Source organism: Polypterus senegalus, chromosome 12 (genome assembly GCF_016835505.1).
Source record: "Polypterus senegalus isolate Bchr_013 chromosome 12, ASM1683550v1, whole genome shotgun sequence".
Lineage (NCBI taxonomy): Eukaryota > Metazoa > Chordata > Cladistia > Polypteriformes > Polypteridae > Polypterus > Polypterus senegalus.
In genome coordinates this window covers 77,309,929-77,329,820 of record NC_053165.1, presented here as the reverse complement: position 1 = coordinate 77,329,820, position 19,892 = coordinate 77,309,929, and the positions used below count along the sequence as shown (strand labels likewise).

Sequence of the window (19,892 nt, the reverse complement as noted above, 5' to 3'; positions counted from 1 at the left end):
TACAACTGAGAGGCCACACGGGATAATTCACCAAACTTACGGTAGATGTCAGCTCATGTGTGCCACCTCACTTTATGGGCACCCAATGATGACATCACACTGTGACAAGCACAGCAATCATGTGACCGTAATGCCACACCATCAAGCAGCTCTGAAAAAAAACACAATGCTGAAGGACACAAATGTCCCACCCACCCAATTAATAAAACTTAATTATTGGAAGAGTTATCCATTTTTCTCAATCTGAACCCTATCGCGCATTGCTGCACCTACCACATGACAAACCACCTCAAGATCCCAGATTAGGACCCGAGTGCAGCCATGCGACGGGTGACACCTCAGCACCACACCATTTCAGATGGAATGGAACAGCGGGAGATTTTCATGGTGGCCGGAGTGCCAATTCTGCCCCCAACCCCCAGGTTTTCCCTGCAGATTGGAGGGCCGATATGCAGAGCTGGATGCAAATTAATGTCATACCCGGGACGGAGCAATTGCAGGTTAAGGGCCTCGCTCAAGGATCCAAAGGAGTAGAGTCACTTGTGCCGCTTATGGGATTTGAACTGGCAACCTTCCGATTGCCAGTGCAGACCCCTACCTCAGAGGCAGAGTGTCAATCTGAGAATATAAGAAATATTATTAGTCTATAAGTACAATATATTATTATCTTTAAGTACAATATATTAGTCTATAAGTACATTATATTATTATCTTTAAGTACAATATATTAGTCTATAAGTACATTATATTATTATCTTTAAGTACAATATACAACCGGTCTATAAATTCTTGATTAGCGTATAAAACACATTCTTTACTAAAGTAAAAGGGTCGCATACAAAGCTTATTCATTCGTTATAACTTTCTTGTATGAAATTTTCCGCTGAAGACTGCCTCCGGGTACTCAGGTTTCCTTCCACCGTCCAAAAACATGCAGGGTAGGTGGACTGGTGCTTCTAAATTGTCCCTAGTGTGTGCTTGGTGTGTGTGTGTGTGCCCTGCGATGGGCTGGCACCCTGCCCAGGGTTTGTTTCCTGCCTGGCACCCTGTATTGGCTGGGATTGGCTCCAGCAGACCCCCATGACCCTGTAGTTGGGATATAGCGGGTTGGATGATGGATGGATGGACTGCCTTTCCATACATCTCAAGTCAGCTTTATTAATCCTTGCTGAAGTTAAATCAGGCACACCACTAACTGATGAATAGATCTCGATGGGACTTCAATCGAGAAGAAATACGAGTGTTTTGTTATTTGTTTAAGAAATGAATAAATAACCTATCATAGGTAGACCCGCATGCTTCGATATCTACATGACGGACTTTAACCTTTGCCCGTTCCTGAAGAGCGCAGTGGCCACGGATCTCACACGCGAGGACACAAATGTGTAGTTTTACCTCGTCAAATCTCACTTCCGGACCTGCGCACTACATCCTATGTGACGGGTATTGTAGTTCCGGCCTTTGAGGCTGCGCAATAGTCCTCTACCGTCCGCTCAATGCTCTTAGCACAGTTATTGGCTCTTCATCGGCGGCTTTATGCACGTTCGGCCAATCCCCTAGACGCTGTGTTTTTGCCCCACCCCCAGTTGCGCTCGCAGGCGCAGTTTCTCTTTTTGTCCGCCTCAGCCAATCGGCGTGACTTGCTTCCTGCGTATCTGGCGGGTTCGTGGAGGCGCTTCTAAACCAGCTGGCGGGAGAGCCTTTACAGCGAGCAGGACGGCTAACGGGCGCAGGGTGTTGTGGTGCCTCCAGAGAAACACTCGAGTTTAAAGGGACACGGACCGCAGGAGAAACTCCGCAGAGTAATTATAGGCAGGTTGTGGATGAAAGGAAAATCGCCGAACGGGTTTTATTTAAAAAAAAAAAAGAGGAGCTCGGCTAGACGCGGTCCTTGGAAAGTGCTGTTGGATTCAAGGCGGGCGCGGGCCTGAAGTCTGACGCCGTGTGTTGTGCCACTGCCCGTCCAACAAAAGGAGAGAGACGACGGAGTCTTGAAGTAGAGGTAACGGCTCAAGTCCTTCCTGTCCTGCGGCGTCAACTGGAGTGAGAGTCGGTGGAGAAATGGCGAAGGTTCAAGTGCTGAATGTGGCAGTTCTGGACAACCCGAGTCCCTTTGGCAACCCATTCCAGTTCGAGATCACATTCGAGTGTATGGAGGACTTGCCCGAAGGTGAGAGTTTGGATGGTTCGGTAACTTAGCCATTCTCTTCTGTAGCTGGTCCAGATAGACTAAGAATTGGGAAATTTGGGTTGGGACTGCAATAAGTGAACGAGGGCGGGCGGACGAGCTAGGCTTTCTGCCGGTCTCGGTTTGTTTGGCGCTCTCGGTGAAGTCGGATATTTGCTAACAACTACCTGTGAGAAAACGTTTACAAGTCCGTTTTTACTGTTATTGTCAGAGAGTAGGTAGCTTCCGTCAGACTGAAGTGTCGACCGCGTGGATTGGTTGTGTCGGCCTAGTGTGGGGTAGGCGTACGTTTATTTTATTGTATGTACCATCTAGTGTACTGTGGTTGCATTATTTGTACAGTATTCATGTAGTAAGTGTACTTAACTGTTTGTATTTGATTTAGTTTACCAAATTCCTGGCTACTGGTGCTTGAATTTCCCACGTGATCGATAAAGTGACAATCTTTAAGCTGAGCCAAACGACGAAGTTGCTTGCTAAGGCTGTCTTATTTGCAACTTCACAATCAAAAATGAAATGCGCTTGTGTTTAAAGCATGTGATAATTACGAGACTTCTACTAACGAATTTGTTTTAACGGGGTTGCCCACAGGCTGTTTATGTTTTTTTTAATTTACGCCAAAAAACGTGCTTGGTGAAAAAGGTTCAAATTTTGGCGCCGGCGGGCACTTAAAGAGTGTCGAGAGGGAATATTAGTTGGTGGTTTTATCTGTGCGCCGATTGGCTGGTGGGATATATTGGCACCGCCCACTTAAGAGAGTCTTCGGTTTTTATTGGTTCGAATCTTCTGAAGAAATAAACTTGACAGGCAGGGTTGCAGTGCAGGCCCTTTTTTTCTGAGCGTGTTTTTATGTTTGCGTTTTATTTTATTTTTTTAATAGGATTATCCACTTTCATCTCTTCTGTGTTCCGAATAGGAGAAGGGATGCGTAGTTTGTCGTGCCGAGTCTTCGGCTTCCTCAACGTTCTTCTCTTTAGATGAGTCTGTGACTCGTTGAGCTGTCAAGTCCGTCATCAAAACCAGCAATGTGTCAAGGGACAAATTAACTCGTGCGAGGGGAAGCCGAAGGGAGAAGGCTAAAGTTCCAGTTGTCCCTGGTGCTGAAAGTTTGAGGGATCGTCCCCATACCACATAGGCTTGGAAATTCAATGGTTGCGCGTGTTCTGGGGTCGGTTTTTAGAAATGTAATTTTTTCCATTACACTTACTCTTTTTAATATTTTTTTTATGCAGTAGTTAATTTATATAGCGCTATTCTAGACACCCATAGCACTTTACGAAGACGGGGGGCTACTTCAACCCCCACCCTATGGATGGTGCGAAGTCAGCAATTCTTGTGCCAGTGCACTCCCCATTAGCTGTTAGGGGTGAAGATGTGAGAGGGGGTTAGCCAGAGGATCAAGGGTCAGGATAGATGGGGCCGTGATGGGCAGTTTAGCCGGGACATCTCGGTGCACCATACTCTTTTTTGAAGGATGCTTGGGGATCTTTTGTGACCACAGAGAGATGCCTCAGTTTTATGTCTCTCTTGAAAGGCCGTACCGCTTTTTACAGCTAAATGAATGACCTGTCGCCGCATTCTGCATTGGGATTCATTCCTAGACCGCTGGGGATGTGCCCCATGCTGGCAGTACCAGCACCTGTGCCAGCAGCAACCCAGGTTTTTCCCACATGGTCTCACATCTGTGCACTGGCAGAGCCCGATAATGTTACCCTCAGGTGGATTACTTATTGTGGAGTGCAGGTTGTATGTGCGATCTTCTTTTGAGAGATTTGTTTTGAAAATGCTGTACGTTTGTCAAATATAAGCAACTACCCAGTCCCTTTCTGTGAACATTTTTCTTCAATGATTGCACATCATGTTTATTTGCAGATCTTGAGTGGAAGATCATATACGTTGGCTCTGCTGAAAGTGAGGAGTATGACCAGACTCTGGATTCTGTGCTGGTGGGTCCTGTCCCAGCTGGAAGGCACATGTTTGTGTTTCAGGTTGGTAATTCTTGCCCTTAAAAATCTAACAGGGCTTCACAATTCATGAACTGCATTTTATTCTTCTTGTATGATCTACCCCACTGTTTCCCAATCTCGGTCCTGGGGACCACCTGTGGCTGCAGGTTTTTGTTCCACCCAGATTCCTAATCGGTGACAACCCCTGATGGCACTGAGCTCATTTAATTAGCTGGTATTATTTTTTTTCTTTTATTTTACATTTAGAAAAGCATAGTAGCATGATTTTTACATTTATAAGACATTTAGAAATATTTCTGCTTTTGCTATAGACTGAAATGCTTAACTCTCTTTTGTTGATTTCTTTATATTTCACCCTTTCTCTGCGCAGTTTTTCCTCCTTCGTTGTATCTTAATAATGACAATTTAAAACGAGTAGAGCAGACAACACAGAATAAACAGAGACTGCAACTACTTTAGAGTCAGACCCACTAATTAGTAAATAATGGATTAATTAAACAATTAGAACACTTGGAAAAGGAGAATGAAAATACTGTTAAGAAAAAATATATATTATTTCCACATGACTGCTTGGTACATTTTATTTATTTATTTATTTATTTATATTATATCTATATCTATATATATATATATATATATATATATATATATATATATATATATATATATATATATATATATATCTCAAATTTAGTTTTCTAATTTCTATATTGTTCCCTAAACACAGAACTTGGTAAATATCAGTTCACTTAATTAGCCCAGGAGTTCAATTAAAAACAGAAGCTGGTGGGGGAAAAAAAACCTGCAGCGACAGGGGGTCCCCAGGACTGAGTTTGGGAAACGCTGATCTACCCTATCCCGATAACCTTACTAAAATTGTAGAAAAATGTGGTATTATGTGTGGGCTAAGTTTTTCCTTGGCCCACAGGCGATGATCAGCCGATCAAGATGTTGTAGTCCATTGGGTGTGTAGCAGGGCTGTGGAGTCGGAGTCGGCAAAAGGTTAACCAACTCTGACTCCTACTAAATTTAAATGGGAATTAAAAAGTAAGTTGAAATGTCCCAATTCACAAACAGTCATCATGAACCACTTCTCTGCTGTAAGAATAAAGCCAGATGCATGCAGTGCATAATGTTACCACAAAACGAACATGTCAAGTAACCGTGAAGCATGCTTTTCATTGACTGTATGCGTCACTATATGGGATGTAATGCACAGGTAAGGTGCGGCACCGCTTTCCATTGTGTCGTGTTTCTCTGTTACAGAGAACTGTGAACCTAGCCTAAAGCCCCCCATACATTTACAGATGCACTGCCGATTATTCGGCCATTCAACGAGTCATCACGCGTCAAACGCCTGAAAAATCATCTGGTGTGTGAGAACGCAGATCTCCCTACCCGTCTCCAGCAGAGGCTCGTTCTGCTGATCAGCTGGCCGGTGAGTGACACAATGCACTAAACTTCCGGCTGGCTGACAGAGGAGACGGCCACTGCAGCAGACCGAGGCATCACATTACTTTGGATGGGGGCGGTGGTCGAGATTTTCGGCAAGCTGGATCTGCCCGTCCATGTGGACACCCACAATCTGTGGCCGCCAATCAATTGTGTTTGTCTTTAATCTGACATTATAGTAGAGTGTTGGCTTCCTAGCCAGTAGTTCTGTGGTGAAATGACATGCATGTTGCCTTCCTTTCCTTCAATGGATGTAGAAAATACATCAGCATAGTATATACATACAGAGGAGTCGGAGCATTTGTCTACCGACTCCACAGCCCTGGTGTGTAGCTGTGTATGCGTAGCATAAATGCACTTGCTGTCATTATTTAGCTGGTGCTTTTATCCGAGGCAGCATACAACATTTGACATACGGTTGTTTGTTTTTTTTTTACATTCCTCTTGTTTTTCCAAGCCACTAGAATGGCCAGGTGAAGTGACCTGCTTGTGGCCATGAAGTGTCAGTCGGCAGATTTGAACCCACAAAGCCTAAACTGTAGACTGGAGGTTTTGGAGCACATGCTGATACCACCACATGACGAACCACAGTGAAGCCTAAACATGCCACACAATTTAAATGCCGGTGGTTCTTGGCTTAGGACGCACCTTCTTAGTGTTTAATACTCTCCAGTCCAGAAATTCAGTATATGAACTCGATTCAATAAAGCTGAGGTGTGACCCATAATTAAGTTATCGGGGCATTTTTTAAAGAGTTACATTTGTTCAATTTGCCCTGGCACTCTTGATAGTAGTGCTGCCACTGACAGGAGGTTTTCGTGCTGGGTGAAGGTCTCATATTTAGTGCTGGGCTTGTCGCAATGCTCCCAATTTCATTGCTTTCACCAAAACACAGTTTAAAAATCATGCTGGTAAGTTTCAATGTTGAGATTTTTTTGTTGGCTTATCCGTTCCTTCCCTGTGGTCTCTCATGGGCTCAGCAGTTAGCAGCTGCTCCAGAGTCCTAGGTTCATATCCCAGCCTGGCCGCAACTCCGTAGAGCCTGCATTTTCTTTCTTTGTTTTCAGGGGTTTCTGGTCTGCATGGCCTTCCCCACACGTCCCAGAGACGTGCATACGCACTTTAGTGTGCCCTGCATTGGAGTGGTATTTTATTTGAATTTATTGAATCTACGCCACTTAATATGCGATCGGAGGTGCTTTTCCTTGATGCGAACAAGATACGTGACTTGTGAAAGAGTTGTGACCTTCCAGGACACATGAAAAGAGAGCGCAGCTTACTGACACGACGTTTCTGTCCAGATCAAATGAACAAGTCCTGCTGCTGTGATCTGAGAGAGGTCTTCATGGATTGCTGTGGGTCCCGTCTTAATTAAAGGGGTCAGTGCAGTGGTGGGGCCGCTGTGAACTGAACGATCGGTCAGTCGCTCGCACAAGCTGAGAGGTGGATGGGTGTGCATTTATGTACACCAGCTGTGCGCTCCGATGCCAGATAATAATGTGAGTGTGCCCACCGTCTGACATTTTAAGTGTTTGTGGAGCGTCTGCGAGTGAACTGCAGATTTAAAGGAGTCTGCTCTGACCTTATCGAGACAACTGAAATGGGGAGTTTAACTTCTGTGAGTGTGTGCCTTGCTTATACGTGTAGAATGGCACCGAGAAGACTTTGTTCAGGGTTGCCCAACTCCAGTCCTGGAGGGCCGCAGTGGCTGCAGGTTTTCATTTTAACCCTAATTTCTTAATTAGTGGCCTGTTTTTGCTGCTAATTAACTTCTTTTGAATTCATTTATTTGACTTGCTCTTGAAGATTCAGACCCCTCAACTGTTTGGTTTTCCTCAATTAGCAGCCAAATAATAATGAGATACAAAATGAGCCAAAACAGGCCCAGCGAACTGTGACCATCATACAATATCTGGGTGAAGGTCTCAGGAATGCCAATCTGCTCTTAGTAAAGAGAAAATCCACAATGTCGGACATGTCTGCTATTGCACAATGAGAGCGGCAACAAGCCACGGAATTAAAGAGCGGGTTTACTTAATGACAAGAATCAGCGCCTGGTTGGAGTTTGAGGCCTTGACTTGATTGGTCTTCTGTTGGCTCCCTCACTTCACATTTCACTTGTGTTTGGGTGCCATTTAAGGAAAGAAATGAAGCAACTCGGAGGAACACATCTTAAACGCCAAGTCAGTTAAAATGAATTCAAAAGAAGTGAATCAGAAGCAAAAACAGATCACTAATTAAGAAAAGGGCTTGAATGAAAACCTGCAGCCTCTGTGGCCCTCCAGGACTGGAGTTGGGCACCCCTGAATCATTGGGCATCAAGAGAAAACATTAGCCTTTTAATAAAACTTGCATGGAATGATCCCAAATCTAAAAATTAATATTCTCCAAGTTTTTACAAGGTTGCTAAATAAATGTACCTGAATCTTTCCCATTTACGGCCCATTGTTAATTCACAGATGATCTTCAAGTTCTTGTTTTTCCACTGCGTGCCTTCCCATACTCCCCCATGGTCAGAGACAGGCTGCCCTATGAAGAAATCGCCCATAGTGAACTCGGCTAAAGTGGCAAGCGAATACCCAGTTCAGAGCAGGAGGAAGTAAGGGAGATCTTTTGATGAAAGGGGTAGAGGCCAGAACACAATTTATTTTGTACCCCATGCACTGGGATTACTGGAAAGTGACAAATCTTTTGCTTGGCCGGCCGTGGGGAGTACAGGTGTTACAGATCGAGGATTCTGCTGAGATACTCCCATCCTGTGTACCCTTGGCGAGGGTTTTTTATTGAGTTCTGTCTGCACACGAAAACCTGCAGTTTGCCTTCTCCGTTGCATCCAATAACAGAGGGCGGGGGGGTTAAGAGCGGGCACTGATACAGCGCATTGCTGCACCCAACACACGACAAACCAACTCGGGATCCCAGATTAGGACCCGAGTGCAGCTATTCGACGGGTGATGCCTTAGCTCCAGTAACAGACGGACATAAATTAAAAAAGGTCAAGAGAGGTGAAGTACTAAAATGTGTTCATTATTACAAAGCAAATTCTTTACCACTTCTAGCGGTTTGATTGTATTTTTTATACCTAAAGTGGTGACATAAGGCGTTTTTTTTTAGCAGTGCAGAGTTTTTGTGCATCTTTATCTTCTTCTTCTTTCGGCTGCTCTCATTAGGGGTTGCCACAGCAGATCATCTTCTTCCATATCTTTCTGTCTTTGTCATCTCATTCTGTCACCCCCATCACCTGCATGTCCCCTCTCATCACATCCATAAACCTTCTCTTAGGCCTTCCTCTTCTCCTCTTCCCTGGCAGCTCTACCCTTAGTACCCTTCTCTCATTGTACCCCTCATCTCTCCTCTGCACATGTGCAAACCAATGCAGTCTGCCTCTCTGACTTTGTCTCCCAACCGTCCCACCTCAGCAGACCCTCTAATGGTAAGTCTAAGCATCTTTAGCTCTGTCTCCTGTGCCACCGTCTCCAACCCATATGACACTACCGGCCTGTAGACCTTCACTGCCTCTCTTGCTGATACCCGTCTGCCACAAATCACTCCTGACACTCTTCTTCACACCCCCTCAATTTACTGTTTTATTGGGTGTCTGTCATCAGTTCAGTTCTTTCCATTTTATTTATTTCCTCTTCAGCCTCGCCCTCTGACACACACAGTTAGCCACATGTCTGGTGATCGGCTGAAGCTCTTTTTAAACTTTGGTTTGTCGGACCACTAAAGCAGGCGGTGAAATGGAGAGCGATGCCCGACTAGATCACCACCTGAGGCCCTTGTCCACTTTAAGTAGTCTGAGTTTACCGAGGAGAAATAAGCTGCTGCTTCTCCCACAGGCCCTTGTTTCCAGGCTCTGCCCACCCAGAAGACTTGGAGGGGCTTTGAGTGAGCGGCATCTTGCCAGTGTGTCTGTCTCGGAATTACTAAATGCCAGTTTGAAGGTCAGTTGCAAAGTAAGCACAAATGAATGGAATTTTTGAAATTTATATTTTTTTTTGTCTAATGCTCTTCTCCGAGTGCTGGTGAGGAATGCTGCGACAAGTTGGAGCAAATACAAAGTTGACGACTCGCTAATTACATAACGAGTACGTTTAAAGAGACAGGAGCTGATTTGCATCTAACTGTGCATCAGATTTGTTTGTAGGGACAGTAAAATGGAGGCCAGACACAATGAGAGCCCCCCTTTAGTGACCGGACATGCCGGCCTGTGTGACTGCAGACCTGCCGATGTCCTCCTCGCATGAGTCCTGACGCTCGACTAGATGGAGCCGACGAGCAGATGTGTGTGTTCAGTGGGCGTCCGCTGGGGAGATAAAAAAAAAAAAAGAACCGGTGGCCATGTTGTGGAGGTAGTGGAGAATGTTACGTTACTGGGCCGTCGGAATACAGCAGAGCAGGTGTGCCAGCCGTGTCTCTGAAATAGCTAAAGGAGTTCCGAGTGACTCTGAAAGTGTGGACCGTTTTATGACCCCCTGACCCCCCCTGTCTTTGTTATCAGGCCGATGCTCCGAACACTTGTCTGATCCCAGAGAGCGATGCTGTGGGAGTCACCGTTGTGCTGATCACCTGCACTTACCGTGGACAGGAGTTCATCCGGGTGGGCTACTATGTGAATAATGAGTACACGGACCCCGAGCACCGAGAGAACCCTCCATTGAAGCCGGACTACTCGCAGGTAAGTAAGTGCAGCGGCTTGCTGCAGGTGAGGGAAGGGCTACTGTTGACCGTTTGTAACCCTTGTTCGCTCTTGAGACCACAAGTCCTGTGGGGTCCCACCTTATTGTTGAGCTCCTCAGGTGATCGCGTCCTAATCCCGAATCTCATTTTGGCTCCTCCCACTTGTGATCCCATGACTGCACCAGTGAAGGTGTGACGGACGGTCTCGGGGACGTTGCCCCGGCATCACTACCACGGCCCCTGTGCCATTGCACAGATCTTGAGGCCAGTCCTGCCGTTACTCCTGAGGTAGCCATTGAGAGGCACTTCCGACAATCACAGCTGTGCGCCTTTCGTCTGCAGGATATTGAAGGATGGCAGCAAGTGCTCCAAATTTGAAGTCTCGTTTGGGGGGCTGGAGAGTGGCACATGGATGAGCGTGCACAGCCAGCAGTGAAGCATTGTGGGAGCTCGCTCTAGGTTTGAAGTAAATGGAGCTGATCTGTCCGAATGGATGAAATCCTCAGTGTCTGGCCCAACTTCACACAACCCCAAGCGCCTGGCCAAGGCCACCAAGAGAGATGCGCTGTGCCCCCCACAGAGTCACGGGGCCGTCTGGGATGACCTGGAGATGACGACGGCCAAAGTGGCGGCAGTGGAACAGAAGGCTGATCAAAGTGCAGTGTGGGCCGTGGAGCGGACATCGGATTCGGTTTGAGTGACGCAGGGTGGTGACGCCAAGCCTTGGCTGGCTTTAGTTTTGCTACTTTCTATGGTGCACTTCGTGATATTTGGAAACTGACGCTTACTTTACAGAATTTGACGTGTTGTGTTCTTCCTCTCCGAGGCACTGACTGGACGATTTTCATTGTGCTTTCTTTTGTTTCAGCTCCAGAGGAACATCTTGGCTTCTAACCCTCGTGTCACCAGGTTTCACATCAACTGGGAAGGCAACATTGACAGGATGGAAGATGTGGAAAATGTCGACCCTGCCCCGCATGCCATGCTGCCTCCAAACTGCGCCCCTTCCAAGAGCGCTGGCCTGAGCATCCTGCCCGAGAACTCGATGGACTGCATGTAGGCGAGCCCCCGCCCCCGGCCTGTCCTGGCACTGCCTTAACATCGACCCGTTGCCGTGCTAAGCACTTGTTGAACGTTTGTCCAGGGCCTGGCAGCACTTTGGCTGCGCCCAACTCGCTGCTCACCTCCTCTCAAGTGGCCTGAACCCTCGGAGGTGACCGTATTCTGGAGTGCCTGTCACTTTGGGGGTGTCCGAGGTGTCATTTTTCTTGTTTTAAAACTTCCTCATCAGTGAATTGTGTTGTCCGAAACCCCAGAAGTCTGAGCACTTGGATTAGAAGTGGCCTTTAGGACTCGGTGCTGGCGGTTATGCCAAGGATTTCCCAAAGTCTTGTCCCTTATGGGTGGGTTACACCTGAAGAAAAGCATTTTGTAACATAAACTAAAGTGTACATAGGATTTATTCTCTTTTGTTTGGTTTGTTTTGAATAAACGGCTGAAGTTGCTTATTTGCCCTTTTCTGTCTCAGGGTGGCAGAGGTTGGTAGATTTCACAACTGTGACCCTTTAGTTCTCTTCACACCCGGTCTTCGCCTTCTTTCAGTGCCTCCACGGGATTTGGATGGCGATGTAAGGTCTCGTTTTTTGCCATCTTGACATTCCCTGGCCCCCTTTATGGTGAGTGTGACTTATTGACGATGGCAGCCTGCTGAAATGTCCTCCTGTAAAGCATTCACGAGTGACGCGTGTGTCGTAAAATGGCCGTTCTGGGGCAGGGTGGTCTTACAAGAGTTCAAGTTTCAAAGCTTCAGCTAACTTCATGAAAGTGTAAATGAGGTGCCCTCTGACCCTTTTTTGGGGGGTAATTTGACCCCCTTTTTGTTTGTTTTCCATTACTGTGTCATTTGCTACTATTGTGCATTTCAGGGGGCACTTCAGTTATCTCCCTTTTGTAAACCTGACGAGAGGGGGGTCGTCATGTGTTGCCAGCATTACAATGGCAAATCCTGAGACATTCCACCAGTTTGCCTCATTCCTGCTCCCCTACCCATAAGGCCTCTCGTGGCTGCTGCTCTGTCCTGCACATTCTGGGGTGTCACTTTTTTTAGGGGGGCTCTTTGGCATCTTTAGTTGTGCTCTATCTGTTTTTGCTGTTGAGCCAACAAGGCAGGTATCGGATCCAAAGTTGGCACAGTTATAGGGTACCTGAACTAGTAGCACACTGGCACCGAGGCGAGACCCTGCAATATGGGGGGGAAGGTGTTCAGTCCTGAGGTCTAAAGTGGAAGGAGACCCACCTGGACCAGCCTTGTCAGGGTGGGCTCAGGGGTCCAATCTGCTCGCTCAGCATACCATTTAGCACCAAACATTACATTTCATTTAAAAAAAACATCCAAAACCAGCAGCCAGCGACCTCGTGCTCGGCCCCAAACCCCGTCCAGCCGGTCACTCACACGAGCCCCCTGAAGGTGGAGGTCGCCGCTCCGAGTAGACCACCGCGTCGGGATGTCTCAAGGAAAGTCCAACCTTCAGCGCGGGTGCAATTTAAAGAAACTGCAAGAAGCTTGGCAGGACGAGGGGCGGGGCAGCTGCACGTCATCAGGGTCCGGACTTCGTCACTTTTCAGCTCCGCCCACTCATTTGGAGAATTGCAGGCTCCGTTTATTCTAACGACGTTAATCCAGGGGTCGTCAGGGCGTGACGTGTGGAGGAGGAATGGCTGACGGCAGCAGAGACCACACCGTAGTACGCGCTTTGCAAAGCCCACCTCTTTCCGCTCAAACTCGGGGACCCCGCTAATATCCTACCACCAGACGGAGTGGGACGGTGGCGCATTCTCTTTCCAATTAGCGGCAAGCAGCGAAGGACCACCGGTGCCGATCGACCGCGATGCTGCTGCGGTCTGGCGCTATATATGTGACACGCTCTGTCTTAAGCCTGACGTCTCTTGTCGGGTCCCCGTTTGTGTGCCTCTCTTCCTGTCCCTAACAGTCCTTATTGATGGTGTGGTGGCCATTTTGTTTGACTCCCCGCCATCCTCAGTTGGGTATCCCCGCTCACAGGTTGGCCCACCGCATTGCCCCCCTTTCACTGGCTCACTCGTGACACACGTCCGCTTGGCTCCTGTCACCACAAACAGAGTGCACGCTGCAGCTGACCACTCGACGCGTCAGGTGGGATGACGGGACCCCCGAACTCGGCTTGTAACTGTCCATTTTGGGACTCGGCCGCACTCTAGTGGTGCACTGCAGCAAAGCACACAGGCTGTGGGGGTCTCGTTGGTGTGTTGAGGCCTGGTGGTTAATGAGGAGCCCACAGGATATTTGAAGATGTCCCTCACTCTGAAAGGCGCTACATTCAAACATATTATGGGATGTCATCTGCTGTTAAATTCTGCTCTGTACTTGTACAAGGTTTATTTTCATACGGTATTGACGATTTGTTCTGTGTATTTTTTTTTAACACCCACTGCACGCCCATCCTACCTGTAAAGGGGTCTCTCTCTTTGCCTTTTTGGAGGTTTCTTCCATTTTTTCCCTACAAGGGTTTTTTTTTTGGAAGTCGAGGCTGGGGGGCTGTCAAGAGGCAGGGTCTGTTAAAGCCCACTGTGGCACTTCTTGTGTGATTTTAGGCTACACCAAAATGAATTGTATTGTATATTATAAAAATGTGATCAAGGTGGCTAGCACTGCCACTGATGTGAGGGGACACTTTGACAACATTCTCAAGGTTGAGGGGGGGTGACGGGAGGACGCAGTGTGAGAAGTGGGGGTCCACGGGGTGAAAGGCGCTACATCACTTTTTTTTTTTTAATAACGTGAGGGCCATATAGCAGACTTGATATTCGTGCTTCCTGTGCTCGTCCCTCCTTCTCCTCATCCCTATTGACAGTTTGGCACCGTCTCCAAGCAGGGCGTGTGACCGACAAGGAAGCCACCCGAGTGAGTGTGGGGGTGGGGGGGGCCGTCCCATCCCAGTAAATCCTCACCTGTCATCTCCTCCTTCCTTCCTGATGCGCCCGTCAGAATTTTTCCTGGATGCTGGTTTTTTTCTCCTCGGCCGGACAAAGGTCGTAGCCTCAGCGGTGGGTAGTGTCTGGTTTCAGCGCCGCGCCTCCGTCACTCTGCTATGTGCTCTCCGACGGCGGGCCACACAGAGCACGGACCTCCGACAGCGACGCCAATGCGACTGCCATCCGCCAAAGCCGAGGAGCAAGCGGCCGTCAAGCTCATGAAAGGTAAGGCGCACCTGAGGGTGACCCGGGGGGACTTGGGGGGCTTCGCCTCACTCGGCTTCCTTGTTTTCCAGGCCGCATCGAAGATAATTATATAGCCGACATGTTCGCGGGGCTGAGTTGCCAACAACACCGGCAGAGTGTTGCCTGACGACATGGTGTGGAGACTGGAGGGGCACCATGGGGGGGCAGAATAGAGCAGGGCAGAGTGGGGTACTGAGTGGCAACCTGAGGCGGGCACAAAGCAGTACAAGGGCAGCATGGAGATCTAAAGGGGGTACAATAGCAAAAGTCAGATGGGCATCAGGGGCTAAATTAGGGAAAGGGCACTAAAGTGGCATACAGACAGGAGAGTGGGTGACACAGGGGACAAAGCAAGCGTGACAGAGTCTGACACAGGGTAGGAAACAGCAGTGGGAGAAGGCTATGACAAAGCTAAGGGGGCAAATGGAGACAGGCAAGGGGCACACTACCCCAGGGTGATATAAAGGGGTACAACAATGAAAGACAGATGGGCATCAAATGGCAAACTTCAGCGGGGTACACAGCAAACAAAGTAGGACACTAGGGTGGCATACAGATGGAAGTATAGGAGGGGCATGGGGCCAACAGGAGGCATAATGGAGCAGAGGACAAAGCAGGGTATCAACTGGCACAGCAGGTTCATTGGGTGACACGGGACAAACAGAGCAGGACTCATTGTGACAAACAGAGCAGGACTCATTGGGACATACTGTATAGGGGACAAAAAGAGAGCAGTGGGTGATCTCAGGGGACACAGAGAGAGCCAAGTGGGACAAAATATGACACGGGGGGGAGCAAGAGAGAATGGGTCACAAAGTCAACAGAACATTAGAGTGAGACCCCAGAGGCATTTGGGGGTCCCATTCGGATAGTGCATCGCCGTGCGGGTGAAAGCAGCTTGTTTTGCGCCCATTCTCGCCCGGGGCTCCGACAGCGCCGCCTTTTATCTTATCACTGAGGTGACCGAGGTGACCAAGGTGACGGTGTTTGGGATCGCAAATCAGATCAGCAGGTGACAACACAAGCCCCGTGTGCGCGCGCGCCTGTCGAGGTGCCGCGACTGAGTGACACCCCCTCGTGCACGCCCAGCCACCGGGCAGCTGGCGTTGGTGACAAAGGGTGTACGAAGAATGAGGTGCGACTGAGAAGTTTAAGTTTAAGTTTATCTGGAAATGCAGGATTTGTTTTAAAAAAAAAAAAATGAAAATGAGCTTTAAAAGCACGTGAAAGCCACCGAACGAAACGGTGACAGGCGCCATATAGACGCCACATGCGCACAAGGGTCCCCCTCCGCTGAGACTGCGGGGCGACTCGCCGGGAACCTTCAGCCGAAGCGAAGCGGCAGCGAGGAATTGCTGCCATCTTGTGGATATGTCCGGTTACTACCGGCGACTTTACCGTAAGCCATTCATTCATTCATTCAACGGACCCAACGCGGCAGAGAGCCCACCTTGGCATCACGAGACGACAGTCCCTGGCATGAAGCCACCCACACCGGACCAAGTTAGACTCCACAGGTCCACAAAACTGCCGTGAATGGGACGGGGCAGCAAATGGTGGCATCCAAAAGATGGACTTGAAGAGAACACACAAACTCGATTCTGACTGGCAAGGCAGCCACAGCAACTGCCCACCACACTGTGCCACCCCTCTGAACAAGTCACACGGCGAAGTCATCAACCTGGATTGTATATATAGCGTCCCACATGCTAAAAACTCCTGAAGTGGAGTAAATAATGGCAGGACAGTCGGCTAATGGCGTCGGAGGCTTGCGTGGGCACATCATGGTGGCCCGCCATCACAACTGTGTAATGCATACATTCAGACCCCCATATGCAAGGCTCCCCCTGAAGATGAACACTTTAAATGCAGCGTGGTGGGTTTGGATGACAGACTGTTCCCAAGCATGTCAATTCCCCCATGTGACATATTTGGTTCCTGGTTCTCCACCTAAATGAGGTCGTGCTGAAAGCTGACCTGAGCTCACAAAACCCGTATCAGGTGATCACGCAGCCCACCATGAGTGTGGTGGCCTTGGACCCTGATGTGTCGCAGACAAGGTCTGGCCTGGCCTGGCTGGTGACACCTGGGTTATATAGCGCCTTACACTGACTTTTATCTACTCCTTTATTCAGACAGCTGAGGCCACCTGTCCTTAAGTCACATCACCTCCTTCTAAAGTGCCTTGCACTAGCACTCACTATGAAAGGCGCTATATGGAGCAGAGCGATCAGCTAATCCAGTTCATCTTCTTTCTCTTCAGACATTCAGGGAACCAAAAACTAAAAGCAGCTCACCACATGAAAGGGGCAGACTGTTGAGGGTGCCATCATGGCCCAGCGAGCTCACCTGCTCCTGGTTGGATGCCAGGCATAATTGGCACAACTAAATGAGCCACTGCCCTCCGCAGCAACAGGACTTGTGCATTAGCAGCATAGGGGGGCGATGCAGACACATAAGCCGGCACATGGGCAGAGTTGGGCACTGCCAAGCCTAGCCCCACTGCAACTGACCCTTCATGATGGGCACATGGTGTTGGGGTGACTAGAGGTCCTGGTGACTTGTTAGAGGAGTCTAATTTTGGGGGTGTCTTTTGGGTTACCAGAGGAATGCCAACCCCAATCCCTGAGCTGGCCACGCCACACGCCTCCCCCCGATTGTGACAGGCATACGTCCCCTCGGGCGCTGCATTCACAGGCTGGTGCCACGCCTCCTGCTGACCTTTATTTGAATTGCACTGGCATTTCTTTGGAATGCCACCTAACGCGTTGGCGTGTGTGCGCTCACAGCACGTGACTGGTCGGCCATTCAAGTAAGCCTCAGAAACACTTAACGAGGTGGGCTTGGCGCTGTGAGAACAGAACCGGCAGAACTGCAAAAGGGGGCACCTAAAAGATACACACAAAAGAGAGCAGAACACCTGGCCGTCCTCTCCAAATCCAAACCTCATATAGTGCCTTCCATTCTGAGCACCTCCCCAACTTTGTGGTGTCCCCTGTCACCTGTTCAGTCCGTCACTAAGGCTGCAAAGAAGTACAACATTGTAAGGTGGGCACCACTCCAGCTCATCACTGCAGACCAGTGGCCCTTACGTCTCGCATCTTAAAGACCTTTGAGGGGCTCGTCCTGGACTATATGTGTCCTTTTGGGAAAGACCACCCAGACCACTGCAGTTTTCCAAAGAATGGAGTGGAGGGTGCCATTGTGTGCCTGCCCCACAAAGCTGGTCACACCATGAGGAGCGGGCCTTGTGATTTCCCCAGTGCCGTCAGTACCAGCCAGCCATCCTTGTTACGGGGTCGGCTCAGAGATATGGAGCTGGATGGGCCTGTGGTGTCCTGGATGATGGACCACCTGTCCAGCAGAGCTCAGTGTGTAAGGAACACTGGAGCAACATGAGGAACAGGCCTGTCCCCTTTTTTGATCACTCGGTACAACTCTGACTAGAAACATGTCAGAAGCTCTCAGGTGGTCCTTCACTCATGGGGGGTATTGAGACCGAGCAGTGGGGCCGAGGAGAACTTGGAGAACTAACTGTCTGCAGCCGACCAGAACAAGGCACTGTGACAATGTCAGGCTAAATCCTAAAACCTGTTGGACATACACCTAGCTCAGACTGTAGGGGGCGCCAGTGGGACCACACCTGGAGTCCTGTGTGCCATTCTGGTCACCACACTACTTGAAGGCGTACAGAAGAGAGCAGCCAGGTGCATCATGGGACTGAAGGACATGTCCTGCTGTGACAGAGAATTAAAGCGGTTTAGTCTGAGCAGAGGGGTCTGCGGGGGGACCTCATCCAACTCTTCTCAGTCCTCCAAGGCACCGATGAAGGACGTCTAGCAGAACTCTTTCAGCTTAATAGTGAATCTCGTGCTCAAGAACACTGGCGGGCATTTATGACCAAAGCCAGGAAGGACTTTTTCATTCAAAGAGTTGTGGAGAACAAACAAACTACCAAGACATGGAGGTCAAGCAGAAACCTTTAAGGTGGCTCTGGAGGAGATGCGGAGACAGCGGAGCTCTTGGGCTAAACGAATGAGTGACAGATGCACTCAATGGTCTCCTCACATTTGTCACCTTTCTTATGTTCTTCGTACTTTTAGAATCTTCTAAACAACTCCTGGTCCAGGCTTTGGTCCCGTCGTGTCTGGACCTCTGCAGCTCACCTGCTGGCAGGTGTCACCAAGCTGCTGTCGATGATTCAGAATGCAGTGGCACGTCTGCCATTCAACCAGCTGAGGTGGGCATACAGGTCACTGCGTTGGTTGCCTGTAGCGGCAGCAGTTCATTTCCATGATGTTGGCCTACAGAATAGTCAATGGGCCACCATGTATGTATGTGGAGACCCCCTGCTTCTTCTCGGCCACTCGGCGTCTAGTGATGCCACCTCTGCGTGGTATCAGTTCTCAGTCCAGACTCTTTTCATACATAGCTCCTGGCTGGCAGAACAGGCTGCCTACCTCCATCCAAAGTGCTGTTCAAGAAGTGTTTGAAGACCCTTCTGTCGGGTGGATTTCTGCCCGTTATAAGGTTTTGTAATCTTGGACTTGTAACTCGCTTGTATTTTTGGTCTGCACTTGTCACTTGAGATGGTCGATTTTGTCCCCTTGTCCTGTCACACATGTTCCCAAATAGTCCCCCGGTCTGATGTTGCTTGATGAACTTGACCTCATTTGTAAGTCGCTTTGGATAAAAGAGTCTGCTAAGTAAATTGGTAATCAAATGAGCGCTGGCAGGTGCTGAGGCCCACCCAGTCTCACAGATTGAACCCACAGCCACTACGCATTCTTCGTAATGTCTGTCACTGATCAAAATCGACACATTATGGGGACGCAGGTTGAATAATTAAGGGTGGTCCTGAGGTTTCTGCTTGGAGATGAATTGTCTTTTAACAGATCTCCTTCCTGGCCAGGGGGCTCTTGCTACGAAAGCCTGGCCAGTTTTGCTCAAGTCAAAGCACGAGGCCGGTTGAACCAGTCAAGTGACATAACAGCCGCCATCGTGGACACCAGGAATTGCCCTCGTCACCGTCACCCAAGGCCTAGGTCTGGTAGCCTGGATGACGCGCACGTAGTGAGTCGTCCTTCTGCACGCAAGCGCTTGCACTTTCTCGCCGCGTATTCCTTCGTCTTTTTCTTTTCCGTCGCTCGCTCGTCTCTCTGCCCGTTTTAATATTCCGCGGCCGTCCGGTCACCGCGCGCCTTAAATTCTGACCAACATTCTAAAAATAGCAGTTCCCTGCTGACGTCACGCAGCCAATCAGGGATTAGCCAGCCGGGCGCGGGTTATCGGGGCCATGTCGTCGTCGTTTTTTTTTTTGCTTTTTTTCCTCTTCCCCCGGACAGCAA

The 19,892-nt window shown here is 48.9% G+C and overlaps 2 protein-coding genes across 2 annotated transcripts in view; both read left to right on the top strand.

Moving 5' to 3' along the window:
• The first annotated feature begins 1,615 nt into the window (after positions 1–1,615).
• On the top strand, positions 1,616–11,792 carry asf1bb (anti-silencing function 1Bb histone chaperone). The gene is made up of 4 exons (XM_039772455.1): positions 1,616–2,170; positions 4,061–4,176; positions 10,109–10,285; positions 11,156–11,792. Exons 1-4 carry the CDS (start codon positions 2,062–2,064, stop codon positions 11,345–11,347), a joined length of 594 nt encoding a protein of 197 aa, XP_039628389.1. The 5' UTR covers positions 1,616–2,061; the 3' UTR covers positions 11,348–11,792.
• Positions 11,793–14,399: 2,607 nt separating this feature from the next.
• LOC120541109 (cAMP-dependent protein kinase catalytic subunit alpha) overlaps positions 14,400–19,892 on the top strand; it is a 38,681-nt gene continuing 33,188 nt past the window's right edge. The window contains exon 1 of the mRNA XM_039772430.1: positions 14,400–14,523. Coding sequence (XP_039628364.1) covers positions 14,415–14,523 — 109 coding nt within the window. The 5' untranslated portion in view covers positions 14,400–14,414. The remainder of the gene's footprint in view (positions 14,524–19,892) is intronic.